Source organism: Apium graveolens, chromosome 7 (genome assembly GCF_009905375.1).
Source record: "Apium graveolens cultivar Ventura chromosome 7, ASM990537v1, whole genome shotgun sequence".
In the NCBI taxonomy this organism is placed as follows: Eukaryota; Viridiplantae; Streptophyta; class Magnoliopsida; order Apiales; family Apiaceae; genus Apium; species Apium graveolens.
Genome location: NC_133653.1, coordinates 59569057 through 59587559, shown reverse-complemented (window position 1 = coordinate 59587559; position 18503 = coordinate 59569057). Strand labels below are relative to the sequence as shown.

General features: G+C 32.2%; 3 protein-coding genes across 3 annotated transcripts; 2 read left to right on the top strand and 1 right to left on the bottom strand.

Moving 5' to 3' along the window:
- The first annotated feature begins 3746 nt into the window (after positions 1-3746).
- Positions 3747-4361, top strand: LOC141673682 (uncharacterized). Its single transcript, XM_074480426.1, has one exon. The coding sequence runs from the start codon at positions 3747-3749 to the stop codon at positions 4359-4361; it is 615 nt and encodes a 204-aa protein (XP_074336527.1).
- A 3421-nt stretch (positions 4362-7782) lies between these two features.
- LOC141673681 (uncharacterized) lies at positions 7783-8376 on the top strand. Its single transcript, XM_074480425.1, has one exon. It carries the CDS (start codon positions 7783-7785, stop codon positions 8374-8376), a length of 594 nt encoding a protein of 197 aa, XP_074336526.1.
- Positions 8377-9234: 858 nt separating this feature from the next.
- Positions 9235-14285, bottom strand: LOC141670753 (uncharacterized). The gene is made up of 5 exons (XM_074476739.1): positions 14153-14285; positions 13900-13996; positions 10557-10679; positions 9577-9696; positions 9235-9499 (listed from the first exon to the last, which is right to left on the bottom strand). The coding sequence occupies exons 2-5, from the start codon at positions 13934-13936 to the stop codon at positions 9435-9437; spliced, it is 345 nt and encodes a 114-aa protein (XP_074332840.1). The 5' UTR covers positions 13937-13996; positions 14153-14285; the 3' UTR covers positions 9235-9434.
- Positions 14286-18503: the final 4218 nt, after the last annotated feature.

Here is an 18503-nt window from a genome sequence, read left to right as displayed (position 1 = left end):
ATGACGATGTTTTCCTTCAACAACACTGTTCTGTTGAGGAGTGTCAGTACATGAGGTTTGACGTATAGTCTCATCAGAAGCAAGCAAGCGATAAAAAGTGTTAGAGCTGTATTCACCTCCCAAATCATAACGAAAACACTTAATGACAACTTTATGTTGAGTTTTTATATGAGCTCTAAAATCTTTAAAAATATCCAAAAAATCATACCTACGCTTTATAAGATAAATCACGTATAACGAGTGAAATCATCAATAAACGAAACATAATATCTAGAACCTGCTTTCATGGGCATAGGAGCAGGTCCCCATACATAAGAATGCACAATATCAAAAGGAGCAAGAAAATACGTAACACTCTTATGAAAAGGTAAAGCAGCAAATTTCGCTAGTTTACAACCGCTACAGTCAGAAATATCATGAGCTTTTAGTTTTCCCAAGGATCCAGTTGAAACTAAAGATTGTAAACGAGATTGAGAAACATGACCTAAACGAGCATGCCATATGTAGAAGTCAGAAGACAAATCACTCAAACGGAAAGATAATAAATCAACACTAGGAGTTCCCACAACAAATACATTGAGTTCATCCAAAACATAAAGTCCCCCCTGCTTACGACCTTTCCCAATTACTTTTTGAGATCTCGGATCCATAACACAACAAGTAGTAGAAGAAAAAGAAACCAAGTAACCAGATTCACATAATTGACTAACCGAAACAAGATTTAACTTGAGATCCGGAATATAATAAACATCAAAGAGAGATACCTTTGGGGTAAATACAGAACCAACACCTCGTAACGACATAGGAGTGCCATCAGCAATCATGATGGATAAAGATGAATCATCAGAAAACGAAACGAAAGACGACCAATGAGGAGACATGTGATGAGATGCACCTGAATCCAGAATCCATAGAGAAGAAAATAAGCTTGAAGTACCAGTTGACAAAAGATTTGTTGATGATGAGACATGCATGTCGAGATATTGCTGAAACTAAACTCAAACCAAATCAGAAATAAAGTCGAATCCAAATTCAACACTAAATTTAAACAATATCCAAATTCAATAAAGAAACCAAACCCGAAATCAAATCCAAACTCAAATAACCAATCCCAATCCAAAATCAAATCTGAAAGTAGATCGAAAACCAATTTCAATTACGGTTGCAAATCCAAAATTAATATCAAATCTTAAGCAGATAAATCAATTACTAAAATTGTAACATCCCAATAATCGAGTACTAAAAAATCTAATCAATCAAATAACCCAAATTACAAGATCAACAACGATGAAAAGAATGAACTAAAGGTTAACCTTAACCTGTTGGAACCATCAAAAAATCGATTTCTGAAGTTCTAAATACAATCTCCATCGTTCAAAATTTAGATACCGATGCAAAGAAGCGTGGTTAAAATTTCAGGATGATCCAACGGTTGAAACTCCGGGAATCGTAAAAACAAGTTGGCTGATCTGGGCAGAAAATTTTCTGCGAATTTTCAAGAAACTTTTGTTGTTATAACGTAACTCTATCAGTCTATCTATTTAATAATTCAACTAATCTTCCACGATCACTCGAAACCTAACTTTGATATCATGTTAACTTTAGAGATATAATACGAACGTAAAAAATTTATTACAATCAACACAGAATTTATAATACATGTCCGAACTTATATAGAAAATCAATATAAGCTAAATACCGAAAATATCCTAATATATATAATATAAAAAATATATATATATATATTCTAACACCATTCACCATGTATATTTGAACCTTTCTTTCTAATGTCGAGGCAAGAATCTCCGCGACATTATAATAAATACATTTTTTCTCATTTTTTGTGTGGCTTTTTTCCATTGATTTTCACTTTCGGGGAACAAGGAACAAGTTTAGATGCAATTGATTAGTCCACCTCCGTTCCTACCGTTAAAAAGGGAAAAGACCCCAACATGATCTTTTATTTTTTAACACACATCCTTAAGGTTTATGCAGAAGTTCTGATTGAAACTTACACTTTAGAGTGAATGTGGTATCTCCGCACATCCCAATCCGAGGGAATGTTGAATGATAAATAATTGAATTTGTATTTAGGACTCCAAAAAATTTGTTATTTTAGTCCGTTAGTATATTATCTCAACTTCTAGTCGAGGTACCTCTCTTCCAGAGTCGGTGCTCTTTTTAGTTAGTTCAAATGAGTAAGAGTAATGCTCTCTCTGTAAAAAATAGAGTTTTTGTTTATTGTTACGTAATGTAATACAGACTTCTTTATACACTTTACATACATATCTTATTTCCATTGACAAATCCGTATATAGTGATAATTATCGGTTCATGTAACCCACTAATTTGGGTTTTCTATCGGTTAGAAACAAGAGAATGCAGTAAATCATGCAAAAGTCATGTTATATTAATATTTATTATATGAAAGTTAATTTTAAAACAACTAATTTGTTGAATATTTTGTTGAGTATATATAATTATTAGAAATAAAACAATATCAGCAGTTTTACAACTTAAGAATAATATCACATAAATAATACTTTTAATTTATAATTTTTGTTATATATATAATTATTAAATAAATTGATGAATAATTATTTTAATGATGATATAATTTTAAAAAAGATGAGTGGAGATTGAAAATTGAAATACATAAAAATGAGAAGAGCACCCATAATGAGTTGAGGTTATAATAGAAAGATTGAAAAAACACATTAATTTTGTAGATTAAAATATCTTGAAAATTTATAAAAATAGTAAACCATAATTCTGGAGCATGCATTTTACGATTTTATAATTTTTTATATTATAAAATATAATTTATTTTAAATAAATTGTTAATAGTGTAGGGCAAGTAAAAGAAGGAAGAATAAAAGAAAAAATAATAATTATCAAAATCGAAGAAAAAAATATAGATATTAAAAATCAAAGTTAATGGTATACAATTGAATTAGGCCTTAGAGGAGATAAATAAATAAACAAAGAGTGGAAATAAAAGTCTAAGAAGCTGATAGTATGACACGTGTAGAAAATGTATGAAAAGCTGCCAGTTGAATAATTTTGTACTTTATTTTTAATATAGTGTAAATTTTTTAAATTAATTAATCTTGCACTATAGTGTAAATTTTTTAAAGTATCTTGCTTTCTTTGAACTGGTTACATTTTTGGTGAGAAGATGCCTATTAGGGATTTATGTACAAATCAGAGAGAAATCATAAATTTAGTATTTTAATAATATTTATAACTTTTACCATATAATTACAATAAAATATATCATTCAAAATCAAAAATATTTATAATGATAAAACAGATTTAAAAAATCAAATTGCTCAAATAATAATATAGAATTAAATAAGAATTTGAAAACATGCGTACTTGGCTACCTCAATGTCTGCTTGAATTCCAATTAGCTGCGCTTTTATATCTTTTACTTGTCACTACTCAAAATCTTTGTTTAACTTCCATTATGGTTAGGACTTGGGATTCAAATTCATCCCTATATATATGTGGCTTCTTGGCAAACAAAAACAGAAAGTACTAAACACAACCTTCTCAGCTTGCTCTACGATTTAATTATATTCAGACAATTACTTATCATTTTTTATTTAAGAATGCCAGTCGCAGTTCATCCCAACGATCTTTTGACAACAACTGCAGATACAGATAAAGAGTGTTTTAAAATTTGTTGTTTTTCCTCAGTCATATTGTTAGTTGTATTATTATCATTACTACCTCTTATTTTTATGAAGTTGGATGGCAATGTTAAGAATCTAAAAGTACTGGAAATTGATTTACTGACAGCCTCGAACTTCAACCTCTCATCTCGTCATAACCAGATTTCCGCAGACTGGAACATCCAGATGAATTTCAAAACAGCGGATAAGCGTGGATACTTTAAGTTTGAAAGCACCAAGGTTTCAATATATTATAATGACAAGAGAATCGCGCTTAAAGAAATTAGGTCGTTTCAGCTAAGTTCAAAACATCCAGCTTCCATGCACTTTGGTGGAGAGTTCACAGGATCATCGGGCTACGTTGACGATGCCATAATCAGAAACGTTGGTAGGGGAATCACAGTTGGTACTGTGAAATTCAATGTTGTGTTTGAAATTTTGGTGAAAAAAACTTTCATTAAAGGATATGCAGCTATGCAAGATTGGATTCCCCGTGTAGGTTACTGCGAAAACGTCGAATTGTGTTTTGGGTCCCCAAGTGTATCGAAGGCAAGGATGTTGAATGGTTCCCACAAATGCCAACTTTATACAAAATATCGGTCTTATGATAGCGATGATGACACCTACGGCCAGATTAATCCTTTGTGTTTCGGTACTTACGGTGGGGGCAGGATATGTGTCTAATCCAGGATGCAGAGATGTTTTAATTTGGGCTTATGTTACAAAATTTAGTTTTAATTCAATCTATATGTTACTCCAAAGGTTTGAGCTCGAAAAAATGATCCAAGAGTATAGTTTTTTCACAGAGGTCGGCGGGAATTTTTAAATTATGGTATTTGTTGTTTGTAAAACAATTTAGATACGTTTCTGTGCGATGGTTTTAACTTCTGTATGTGGATGGATATGGATTTATGACAATATTTATGTAAATTATGGTATTTTTAAATTTGATTTGTTTAATTGCATTGATGATTGAGTTTCATAGGGCGCTGGATTGTGCTACATATTAGTTGTAGATTAGCATGTTTGTTGGACAAGTTTAGGATTTGATTTGAAATTAAGCCAAAAAATGGCAGGGAACCAAGTGCAGCATCGAGTCCTGGTTCTGAACAGACAAATCATAGATGCTGGATAATCTACGTAGGTAACTGCAGAAGCGTGGAATTGTTTTATAGTTAAGTCAGATGTACCAAAGTCTTAGATGTTGAAAGGCTCCACCGATTGCAAGTTTGACAAATGCCAGTCTACAGCTACTGTTCCCAGTTCCATAGGACCATCCACAATAGACTAAAGTGTTATTAGGAATGGGACACCGTTGGATAGCTCAATTGATTATTTATTTTTTGTCGTCCCAGGTCTTTGTTCAATTCTCGATCACCCCGAGAATTTACGAGAACAGATACTCATTTGTAAGGATATAAGCCATATTTGTCAAAAAAGTGTTGTTGGGAATGCATCACACTTAGGGGTCGTTTGGTTCAGAAGTCGGTATGTGTTTGGAATGGTCGTTTGGTTCAGAAGTCGGTATGTGTTTGTATGTGTTTGGAATGGTCGTTTGGTTCAGAAGTCGGTATATGTTTGGAATCAGGAATCGGGTTAGACTGGTACGGGGATGCAAATGATTCTGATATTATATATTTGGTTCAGTGTTGGAATGAATCTGTTTTATTTTAAATATAATCGATATTTCAATTTTGATTCTAAATGTGCAACTCTATATTGTACATTGAAATTAAATTCTTACACAATTTACAAATAAAAATTTACTAAAAAAGTATATGATTAGTAAAATATAATTTAACCAATTAAATAATAATTTGATATTTTTAAATAAATTAAATCTTACAAATTGGCATTAGATCAATATTATTATAATTTTATTTAAAATTAAATAATATATCAAATTTAAAATATGTGTACATAAATTATATTTAATCACAGAAATAAAGATGAATAATAAAAATAAATCTGATAGCTCGTACCACTTCTTTATACCCACTACTTCCAAGGTATCAAATCTGATTCTAAGTGGGTTTCACGAATGGGTTTCAGCGAGAATATAAATCATGAACCAAATATCATGTATGAGTTTGAAATGAATAAAACTCATACTTGATACCCAAATTTTCTGAACGAATTGACCCCTTATTGTGTTTATTTGTTATAGTAATTTTTTTTATAATAACATATATGGATTTATTTATTATTTTGGCTTCGGGCGATATGTAATCTATATCTGCTATAAAAAAAACAGCAATCAATCCAACGTAGCTAGAATTCGTATTCTACCCGGACTGTGGGATGCTCCCAGTACAATTTGATCTCCAATAAAATCTATACAATTAGCTATTAGCGTCAGGGTCTGACAACATCTTTCATATATATCTATACATTGGCATTGGCATTGGCATTGGCATTGGCATTGATAGCTCCTTCTAATTCTTAATTTATAGCTCCTTTATTAGCTTACTTAATTACAAAACACGTGGTCTTTGATATAATTATGGAGGAGTGGAACTAGGAATCTAATATAGGGGATCAAAATAAATAAAAATAAAAAATATACCGATTTATTTGAGATGTGCACGCCTTTCTTTGATCAAATAAAAAAAATCAATAATCTGCTCGGCAGAAATGGTCTCCGCAATCTCCTTTTCAATATACAATATCAAATAATCCCTAAGAAATTCATCTTCCATTCGATTGCGAAGACTTGTTTTCACAATTTTCATAGCAGAAAAAACTCGTTCAGATGCTGCAATAGATGGTCGAAGAGTCAAGACAGGCCTTAATAGTCTATCAACTAATGGATACATGTCAGTTTTCCCTGTGGTTACCAATCCATGACATAAATCACCAATAGTAGACAGATTCTTCAAATCTGGATGCACAAGCTTGGAATGTCAACCATTTGATTGCATCTATCGATGTTTTAAGACGCATTCGATTTCGTTTGATTTTTTCTGCACTTTGTTTCTCCACTATCTTCTCCAAATGACAAGGCTGATTTTTAAGATTATAATAACATTTAGCCGCAAAATTATGAGCTGAATTAGAACCATCTCCTTTCCCAACATGACATCTAAAAGCACAATTTTTTCCATTGTTTACTTGCCTCCAACTGTTAAACCCCTTTACAGTAAAAGTATTCGAGCCACACCTTCCTAATGGATTTTTAGCAAAAAGAAAACAATAAAAATAATATGCTGTATCTTTTTTTGGGGAGTACTCTAACCAAGAAAATTTATCAAACCAACTCTTTTGAAATCGACAGGGATGATTTTTTGGACCAAATAAGGCATAAACTTGCACAGGTTGATATGGGTCAAGATCAATGTATGCTCTGCTAATTAAATCTTTTTTATTTGGATGATAAGTCTCAATTTGTTTCCGCAAACCAGGATCACGTACCAGGATCACGTATTAATGAATTGAAATCAATAATTTCATCAGTGTTTTCAGAATCAATACCTTCATTAACAATCTCTGGATTTTGAGGATTTTACTCGGAGTTTCTGTTTATCCCACCAAAAATCAGAGGCTCAACTCCATTTTCAGCGACTTCAATTGAGGCGGCAGAAGGTTCTTCATCTTTACAAGTAGTTGTTTGCTTCTTCTTGGGTTAAAAATAGGATGTAATCTCTTTTCTCTTACTCATATTTACGGATTAGATGCAAATGTAGAGTAGATAAAGAGAGATGATATTATGGATTGTAATTTTGTAACTTGTATGTATAGTGTGTATTTGGGGTTTTGAGATCGGAGCATAACAACTGGACAAGTATGTTATGTTTTTAGATTTTAGTTTTAACCATTTTTTTTTGTTTCAAATTGTACTATATTTATCTTATATGTTTATTTATTAATTATTAAGATTAATGAACAGATTCCATGATTTCCATCTAATCAATATTATTTTGAATGAAATAATTAACAAAATCAATAAAATTTTGTATAATCAATTCTCAATTTCAATTTTTTTTAAATCTAGGGGACCAAAAAATTTTTGATAGTAAATTTTAAAATTTTATATTAAAATTTTGGGTTATTCCGCAGTTGGCGGGGTTCGGAGCTCCCTTCGGTCCCCCTAGTTCCTCCCCTGACTATGACAGTCCGCCCTAATGATCAGTTCTCTCTTGGAGTCAAATCAGTCTCTACCATCTCTACATCAACTCCAGTTACTGACAACCCTCGGACCAAATTGGTACCAAACTGGTGTCTGGTAACGCTGCTAGTAATAATTTTAGGTATTATAGCATGTCAAGGATACTTGGTGTTCACTATAATTACGACCGTTAAGAATCCCAAAATTACAATTGATTCGTTAAAGGTCTCAAACTTCAACCTCTCCTCTCACCCTAACCAGATTTCCGCAGACTGGAACGTCCAGATGTGTCTCAAAACCATGGATACTCATGGATACTTGAACTTTTCCGATATTACAGTATTCGTATATTACAATCATGAGATAATTGGGGTAACAAATCTTATGCCGTTCAACGCAAGTCCAGGGAACGCTCCCAAGCACTTTGGCGGAGAGTTTTGCGGATCGTCAGGTTACATTGATGATTCAATATTCAATAAAGTCAGTCAGGGTGTCAATGCTGGTTCTCTCAAATTTGACATAAAGTTTTCAGTTTGGGTGAAAAAAACTTACATAAAGGATGGGTATACCGATCCGAGGAGTTGTATTTTTTGATCAAGTGCAAGAATGTGGAGTTGGTTTTTGGGTATTCAGATGTATCAAAGGCGCGAATATTGGACCAGTCTCACAAATGCAGCTTTAAAGAGGATACTAGGCTCGACGACTCCGGCCGTATGAAGAAATATAATTAAAGTCCTGTATAGCATTCAATTACAAAAAGTCAAAAATTTAGACAATATAAACTGTAATTTAGATTGTACTCCTAGCAATGGTTACGTTTTAGAATTAGAAGGGAGATATTTTGTAAATTCAAGTTTATTTGATTATTATTTACCGCATTTGGTTTACAACTACATTTATTTTGGATACATTTTAGAGGGGAAATGTTTTGTAAATTAAGTTCATTTGATTTTATTTACCGCGTTATGTTTACAACTACATTTATTGTGGGTCTTAATCTTTGTTGTGAATGTATTCTAAGATAATTGTGTATATGGTGTAATGAACTATTCGTTTGCATTACAAAAACTAATATTTAAATCTTTAATAAATGTGTATCGTTATGAACTGATGTACGGTCACGAGTATTTCAAATTTTTAACTGTACAAAAGCAACCTGGCAAATTTCTGGCATTGTAAAAACTAAGACCTCATTATGAATAAATACTCCTATGACAAGATCAGATGCAGGGAAGAAACAAGAAATTGTCTGGTACACGCATAAGGGAAATGAGATATCTGTCCGGACCTATCTCATTGAAGCTCCCAATGGTTTTCTTAATCCCTCTCTCTTTTTTTTCTTAAAGATTCCAGCACAGGGATGATCAACAAAAATCCAGCACAGAACGATTCAACATATATACCCATTAATATAAATAATTATCAAGTAGTTTAGATATATGAAACAGCAAGAAACTATAATCACAATATATATATAGTCCGGTGCATGTAAAAGTGCAATAACGTTGGCAAGAGCCTTTAGAGATGGGTGAAGAAAGCAGTAACAAGTAGTAAAACTAAACTTTAAAACAAAACAAATGGTTAGGAGACCAATTTACATGATTTACAGATTCAGTAAAGCATTTATAACTCAATTGCCTCCTCTTGGGTGATCAACTATCACTGATTATATTAGTTGGTTCGCTCAAAACATATTTAGGCAATTCGTATTTTGCGCCTGCAAGAATCATTCATAGACGGAATTAGTAATTTCTTCTGAATTTTGAAGACATCAAATTGCATTAGATTGCATACCTCTTTCATCATAGCAGATTGTTAGGTCTGCACTTTGGACAATAACACCAGCACTATCCACGATTGCTTGTGCAAGAGTTAAGTCGGCCTCAGCTGCAGCTTGGAGTGCATCCCATATCTCTGAAATTTAAAATTTGTCATTCAAATGTATAATGTGCATAACATCTATCAAGTTATCAACAGGAGAAAATTAATATGCGCAGTGAAATAAAAAACAGCAAATATGCCAAATACAGCCTTATTCCTATTACTGAAAGCCGAGGCTCAACAAAAATTTCCTTTAATGATTTAGACATGTCAAGTACACTTCTATATAATATTAAAAAAAAATAGTACAAACCAGAAATGATTAAAGGGCAGAACAAAGCAAGAACATAGATCCATGATATATTGTTCTTTTCTGAGGGTCCGAGACACTATTAACAGATATGTTGTTCCAAGACTTAATAAAGAAAGGACCAAGGAGAAAGGGACAAAAATGTAGTGTTCAACAATCATTGCGGACAAATCTTCAGAGCATGTTTAAAATATAACCAATAATAAGACCCGAAGTAAGGTCCTGCTCTAGAATGTGCTTCGCATAATAAATATAAATAGATGAGATAAATCCAGGTCACCATGTCCTGTTAAGCGTGTTCATGGAAATATTATAGCACAAATCAGTGGTTATCATCATTTCTAAAATATTTACCATTTGACACATTCGGCTATGAAGAAAGGCATAAAGTGATGACTACAATGCCCATTTTCTAGTTTATTACTCTTTAACAATATAACATTACCAACTTATAATAAGTCTATATAAGACTGGAAGTAAATAAAAGAGAATTTAGAGGTTTTACTAGCAAACACTTGTACAATCTCTACAAGACGATATTACTGCATAGAGAACATTTGACTCCAATGTGGATTACTGAAAACCTTCTTGGAGAAATTAGAAGGAACTTAATAAGAATGTATTGCAGATTTATCAGAAGTACCTTTACGACCACCATAATGTGGAGCAGTATCCCAGAATTCCTCTCGCATCTGTTTTAGTTGTGCCCTAGTGATTGCCTCAGAATGCTTCCAAGGTTTTGGTTTTCGTATCTTCTTGGCAGCTTCTGCAATTTAATATTAACCATAAGAACAACCCTGGCTAGTTCATATAAGAATTCAGAATTTGAAGCATAGAGTTTCAATACTCCGGATTCAGACCAGGTGAAAACAATACAAATTGAAAAAAAACAGATGTCAGGAAAACATACACCAAAAAGGGCACATTAAATCAGTGTCTAGTGAGACACATGCATAGTTGTATATACAGAGAGGGAGATTGTAAACTTTTTAATTAGCTATTATCGTCATTGACTTTTGTTGCAAACAATCCATGAATACTAACAGGGAAAATAGTTCTGTTAATTATTAGTACAACCTTAACAACAGATGTGCACCTTAAATAAATAACATATTAACATTTGCTCAGAACGTATTGTATGAATCTAATCAAATAGGACCCCCAATTTGTGTACAAATATTTAATGGCCTATGGAATATGAATTCTAGGGACAGTGTGATTTGCGACTTACGACCTGTCATTTTAAGGTGGTGTTAGCAGAGGAATTTAACACTAAACCGATAAATGCTAAAGAAACCTTGCTAAAACCTAGAAAAACTACAACGAAAAAGGGGTTAAAATTTCATATATATGTAACTTCGAAGCAAATAACTCTAGGATATCATAAATAAGTTCAATAATAAACTAGTGAGAGTACACATGAAGATGAAATCAGTACTGGCAGAAGTCAAAGAGTTTGAACATTATTTCAAGAGATTTCACGCACAGACATGCACAAAGTCATGCTAAAACTTTTCCTTTGTTCCTTCTATGTAACTTGAACCCCAATCAGTCTAGGATATCTAAAATAAGTTCAATAATAAACTTAGTAGTGAGACTACTTATGCAGAGGAGTTCAGTACTGGCTGAAGTCATGCTAACACTTTTTTCTGTTTCTTTTAGAATTTAGATTATGTTAAGATTTGATGTGAGAGCCCGTGTTAGTATACTTTAGGCGGCAAAGAAGCAAACAGGAAAATTTATGTGCTCAATAGGGATAATATGCCAATTAAAAATGTTACAACCTACTTCCCCTTTTACTACCAGGAATAATTGAAGGAGATTGTAAAAATGAAAGATGATAGATATATATAGTACTGTAGATGAACTATGTTTGTACATATAGTTGAAGACAACAAGAATAAAATTTATGGCAGGGAGATGGTACTTGTACATAACTCAAATTGTCTATATGTATAAGCTTCCGGATAATTGGTCTGCATGTAATTATTTAAAAACAATAGAAAAATTATGACAGGGAGATAGTACTTTTGCATATCTCAAATTGTCTATATGTATAAGCTTCAGTATAATTGGTCAGCATATAATTATTTAAAATTCTTGCTTTTTAGATGGGTGGTTTAAAAGCAGAACACATTTTTCCCGGAGATTATTTATTCTACACAAATATAAAAAAATTTAAACTGTACAATGAGCTCAACTTGAAACTTATTACAAGTTTTAAAAAATAAAACAAACATGGGATTAAGAAGACTATTACTCTGAGATTTGAAAGATTTGGGACCATTTTTTCAACTTGGTGCATCTTCTAAGTTCTATGTAAAAATTAGTAACGAGGAACAAATTTGCGTGGGAAAGAAAAAAAAAGAACTGAACTAGCATTTATAGTTAATAATATATAACAGTTAAAATGCAAAAACATGCTAACCTACTCCTGCCAAACTGTAAACATGTGTTCTCTTGAACTTGATGCATCTATACTCTGCTGCTTTATCTTAGCAATTACATACATATCCAAAAGCTAAAATATTTGTTATTTTTTTTTGTGTCATAGAGGGTATTGGATTCAGGAAAGTAGTTAAAACGTAACTTCCTAAAGGGGATCCTTGTCATAAATTAACCATAAAGCTAACATTATTATCAAAGTTCAGTAATAAGAAAAATAGAGGTGCCACTTGTTCTATTATGTAATGAAATAGGGATTTAATATAACTAGATATGTGTTATAATGTCAGCTATCACATTATGGCGTTTCGAAAACTGAAATATGTTAAGGATCATGCATATGTCATTGTAATTAAAAAATTAGAGTAACTGTGGAGCCTTCTTATTTCTTAGAATAGGTGCCCAAGGCAACATATTATTAAGTTTCAATTAAGAAATATTATTAAGAGTCACTTCGCTTTGCAATATGGCACTCACTTTTGTCTAGGTTTTACAATCAAAATCAAGATTTACATCTTTTAACTACAGTAAGATTTTTATGAAGTAGAGTTGGTCTAACTGATATTTGTATTACCATATTACTAACAAAAATCAACTAAAACACTATAATTTTAAAAACATGTTTTCAAATAAAAACCATTGGGGTTTCAAACTTCAACTATAGTAGTATGCACATTCATATTAATCAAACTGGACTTATGTATACATAAGTGAACCTTCATGACAATAGAAGCACAACAACCGATATTGACTTCACAAACAACGTTTTACACTTATACATCTTATTCCAAAGTCTTTCAAGATCCAAAGAACTGACAATGAATTGATCAATAATAAATAATTATATATTGTAAACTAAATAGACACTTAAAAGAGAGGAGCATATACCCACTATTAATGACATTACAAGTCACCACCTCCAAAAAACGATTTTGAGGATATTACACAAAAAACATACAATAACACTAATACAACTTAATTTTTCGAAATTTTATCTTCTGCTGACTTAATTACACATTATCAATCACTAACACACTCCATGAAGATTACACAAAAACAGTACACTAACACTAACAAGACTTATTTTTTCGAAATTTTATCCTCTACTTACATAATTACACATTATCAATTACATTCCAACGAACCGCCTTCAAATTAACAGACTCCAGGAAAACAAGACGAAAACAATACACTAACACTAATACGGCTTAATTACACATTATCAATCACATTCCAGCTAACTGCCTCCAACTCCGAAAAGCTTACACTACAACAGCACACTCGCACTCACAAAACTTAATTTTCCGTAATTTTATCATCTATCAACTCAATCATAATCTACAACAGTGACACAAACACTAAACAGCCAAATCAAAACACCAAAACACAATTCAAACATCAAAACACATACAAAATTCACAGTTCATCATCACTCGCATTAAACCTAAACACGTAGATTCACAAAATCAACATCAATCAAACATAAAAAAATATACATATATAATTATATATATATAGAGAGAGAGGGATTAGAATCTAACCATCGCCTTTAGCGATCGATGATCCACAACATCCCATAGCAAAAGATGATTGAGCTTTATCGACGTCGTAACTCTCGATCTCGCCTAGTTTCTCTCTCTAAAAAAAACAGGAGAGAAGAGAAGATATATAAACAAAGAGTATGTGTGTATAGATATAAGGGGGAGAAAGTGCATAGTAATTAATAATTGTATAATAGCAGTATAGTAGTAATAATTGGGAATTTCGTTGCGTTGCGCGAAAAGAGTTTCTTACCAGAGAGGAGAGAGAATGTGTCCTTTTCTGTTTTCGGGAAGAGAGAGAGAGAGACGAGAGAGAGAGGGAGAGAGAGAGGAGGAGAGAGAGAAGGTGTGTACACTACTCCCAACACTCTAATTTTTATTTACCAGTAGTCCAGTACTGTAAAATTAGTTCCAACATATTTTTTTGCTTAAAATTGAATTAGGTTGAATTATAGATTAAACAAAATGTGATATTATCTCCAAACTTTTATAAGTTGCAAGTGTATTTTAATATAAAATAATTAATAATAATATTTTGGAAAATATGTATTATGTCGTGTAATAATTATAAAATTCTCGTGTATTAATATGATATTTCAAGTATGGTCTAACTAAAATATACAAAATATAGAAAGTAAGAACAGATAATTTCAAGCAGGGATAACTACATGAATTTTAGTGATTGAAGACTTACACAAAAAGAGTATTAACTGAGTTACGAAAATTATGGTAACCATAAGTCTCACGGCATATAAGCTTTTATTTTATTCTATTTTTACTAAATAAATAAAATTTGACATTACTTTGCATGTGCGAGGTAAATATGTGACTCCATCAATCTCGGGGTTAGGACGGGATTAGGAAATTGGGACTCATACACCTTTAATCTACTAATTAAATAAGCATAAACCCCGATTAGCTACTAACAGGATCAAAGAGGATAAAGTATGAGACAAGATTACAACTACCAATCATAAAATATAACTTACAACCCCAAAATAAAACCAAATATACATAGTCGATCCCGGCTTGAAACCGACAGATAATCCATTATATCTTTACAACTCTCTGGCTAAACGCTTGCTCACTCAAAAACTTTAGTACCTGCTCTGGCAACCGGAAGCCCTCAACACGATAGGGACCACTAGGTACGCTCTTACGAGCAGTGCGTCTAAGCCTGACCATCTTCTTGCTTAACTGCCATGGTTAGATTAAAACAAAACATATGAGTATAAAACTCATCAAGTAACTAAACAACAGTTCTACAATATAAAATCCACAATATACTTTACTGATCTCAGGGCATTCTACTTAATCAATTCTAGGTGGCAGATTTTTATCTTTCAGGTTATAAAAGGGGTTATGAAGAAAATTTTGGGCTTTCAAGGAACAAGGCTCAAAGCAGGGTGAAAGCCGACATTCATCACAAATCATTAACAGGATCACGAATGATCTTTCAAATGGAAAGCGACAATCTTTTCATTATAAAGAATCAATCATATGATCAACAGAATCAAAATCAGGGTTCACAAGCTGCAAGCTTCACAATATCACAATCAACTCTTTACAAAGCAACAAACCTTTTTAAATTTTCAAAGAATCAATTACTGAATAAGAAATTTCAATTCCTTTTAAAATCATTAAGGAACCCTTGATTGAACCACTTTATCTTTCATTTCATAATAATATGGCTGATCAGCCCGTACCGACCTCCATCCGGTCTTTAAGGTACCAATGACATAATTTCAGCCTTAAATTGGACTAGCCCCGCTAGCCTCTTACTATGACTGGACTAGTCCCACTAGCCTCTTACGTTCCAATCCAATCCATCAGAATTTCGTTTGGAAAAAGGCAGGTTTTCTAAATTCATTTCATCATTACCAAGAATATGAAATCATTCGGACTCTTTCAAGTCGAAACTCATTCTTAAGTTCAATTTCAAGAATTCAAAGTTAAAAAAAATGAATCGCGGATAAGCAAAGTTCAATTCTAGGGATCTTGATCAATGATAACATGGTACTCAAGTTAGGGAAATCAAAACCGTTTCAGGGATCAATAGAGGATAAGGTAAACAAGGAATGAAGCATCATTACAATGGGTTCGTAAAGGTACTTGTAGGGTTTATAACAGTTCATGGTATAACAAATAATCAGAATAGGAAAAAGGGGTTACCAAAGGGTTGGATCAATAAGCTTATCAATAACAAATTCATAAGATCAATGACAGGGTATCAATAACAGGGGTACATTACTTTAACAATTCAATACTCTACTTGGCATGAACAATATCCTCTCTATAACCATTTACACAAGTAAATAGAGTTACTTGCCCGAATTCGCTTTCCTGAAGGTTGAACTACTGCCACCTAGTAAACCTTTCCCTTTCCTAGTCCCTCACGCTCCGAATCTACAATCCAAAACCAAAACCTTAATTAGTTTCTTAACTCACGTTCCCGGAACGCTTAACTTTCCCCTTAAACGTAATACCCTAAGGGTATGCATATATATATACTCTCACCATAAACACATATACACATATACCAACACTCGCATATCCAAACCAAATAGACTTCGGATCACGTATTGCAATACAAATATTACATATAACATTTAATCCTTGTATATTAAACTCTATACTCGAGTTATCATATCAATATATAATCTCGTATCAAAACGACTCAAAAACCTTCTTTTTACATCACTTAATTCAAACTAAACAAGCAAATAATCCACATTATTCTTAGAAATCTCACATACATCCACTTTAGCATCAAATCATTCATTTTTATAGCCATAAACCATTCGGCTTTAACACAAAACACAAACAAAAGATCCAATGATCCTTTTAGACTCTAATCTTGTCAATTACAACCTATATCTTAACATGCAATTCTTATTTCTTTCATATCTATCTCCAATTTATCATAGAAACACACTAGCAACACTTTAAGCACATAATCCATCAAAATTTCTATAAATCCAACTTATATCATTCGAATTTCTCAAGAATCATCACATGCAACACCATATTTTGACATGCAAGTATAGGGATCATTTATACTCTTTAGTTTATACCAAAATTCATCCTTTAAAACCTTTTTCAAAGAAATTCGAAGCAAAATTAATCCCTCAAACCAAAACTCTTTATAAGCTTGAATCGAAATCAAAAACCCATTTTTTAAGAGTAAAAATTCAAACTAAAAACTCTTTTAATCAAAATTAAAGATTCTTTGATTATTAAATCTTAAGCACCTTAAGCAAATGACTACTCATTTCCTTTTTACTCAAAAATTCAAACCAACTCTAGCACAAAACCAATCAAGTCACTTGAAACCAACTTAGTGCTACCATTCATACTATCACACAATAAAAATCATCCTTTCCCCTTAATTTTTATAAAAATTCGAACCTAGCAAATGTTCAAAACCAAAAGAAGCCTAAAACATTGACATGCAATAACTTTTAGGGACATGCATATGGATTCTTATGACATGCATACCATTTTAATCATCTAAACACCAAGATCACTTACTAATAGACCTTACATACAATCTTCTAAACATAACACTTCATTTATCAACAACACTTCAAGAAATCATCAAATATCAAATATGCAATTAGTATCTTAGCAAGATCATACTATAGCACTTGGAAAATCACACTTTGAAAGTCCACCGGTTCTCCTTGGATCATGGCTGGTGGTGGTCGAACTTAAGAGTGCCCATAACGGGTCTCCTCTTGAGTTTTAAATAACAAAATAACTTTAAACTTCTCCTATGATCATATATCAAGAAATCATATTTCTTTGAACATAGCCGTGGAGATTGAATTATGAAATCTACATAGACACTTACATGCAAATGGTGTTTAAGTAGTATATCGAAAATAGAAACTATGGATGGTGAAATATTTGAATTTGGATGAGTATTTGTTGTTGCATGCAAGAGAGAGAAGAGAGATGGGGAGAGAGCCGAGAGAGAGTGATCGAGAGAGAGGGAGAAAGAAAGAGAGGGGAGAGGGGTGCTCACGGGAAAGAAAAAGAAAGAAGGGGGGGGATGAGCTTGTATTTGTATTAGGGGGCAAGGGTAGTTTAGTAATTCACTAATCCTTTTTTTTGTTTTATTTACTCTTTCTTTTTACTCTAATAAAATAGATATGGAATATTAAATATATTTCTCTCGGAAATTTGAAAATTATTGTGAATGACAATTTTAAGACGTAGATCTCGAAATTAGCTTTCCAACCATTAGTCATAATAAACTTTTGAGCGTACGGTTGATTTTATATGATTTTTACAAATTTATGCTAATAATAGCATTTTAACATATAAAAATCATTTTAAAATGCAACGATCATGAAATAAATCCGTCTATCATTTTTAGAAAGTCTCTAGGACTATTTTGAAGATAATAAAATAAATCTCATGCCTTTACCTTACTCAGATAATTTTATAAAAATGTGCAAAGGTTAAATAAACCTTAATTAAATCAAATAATTCCCTTAAATCCATAAAAATATTAACAGATCACGTAATCACGCATACAGACAAGCAAGCACATATACTCACACATCATAACTCATGCCTGATCATAAAATTTTCCCTTT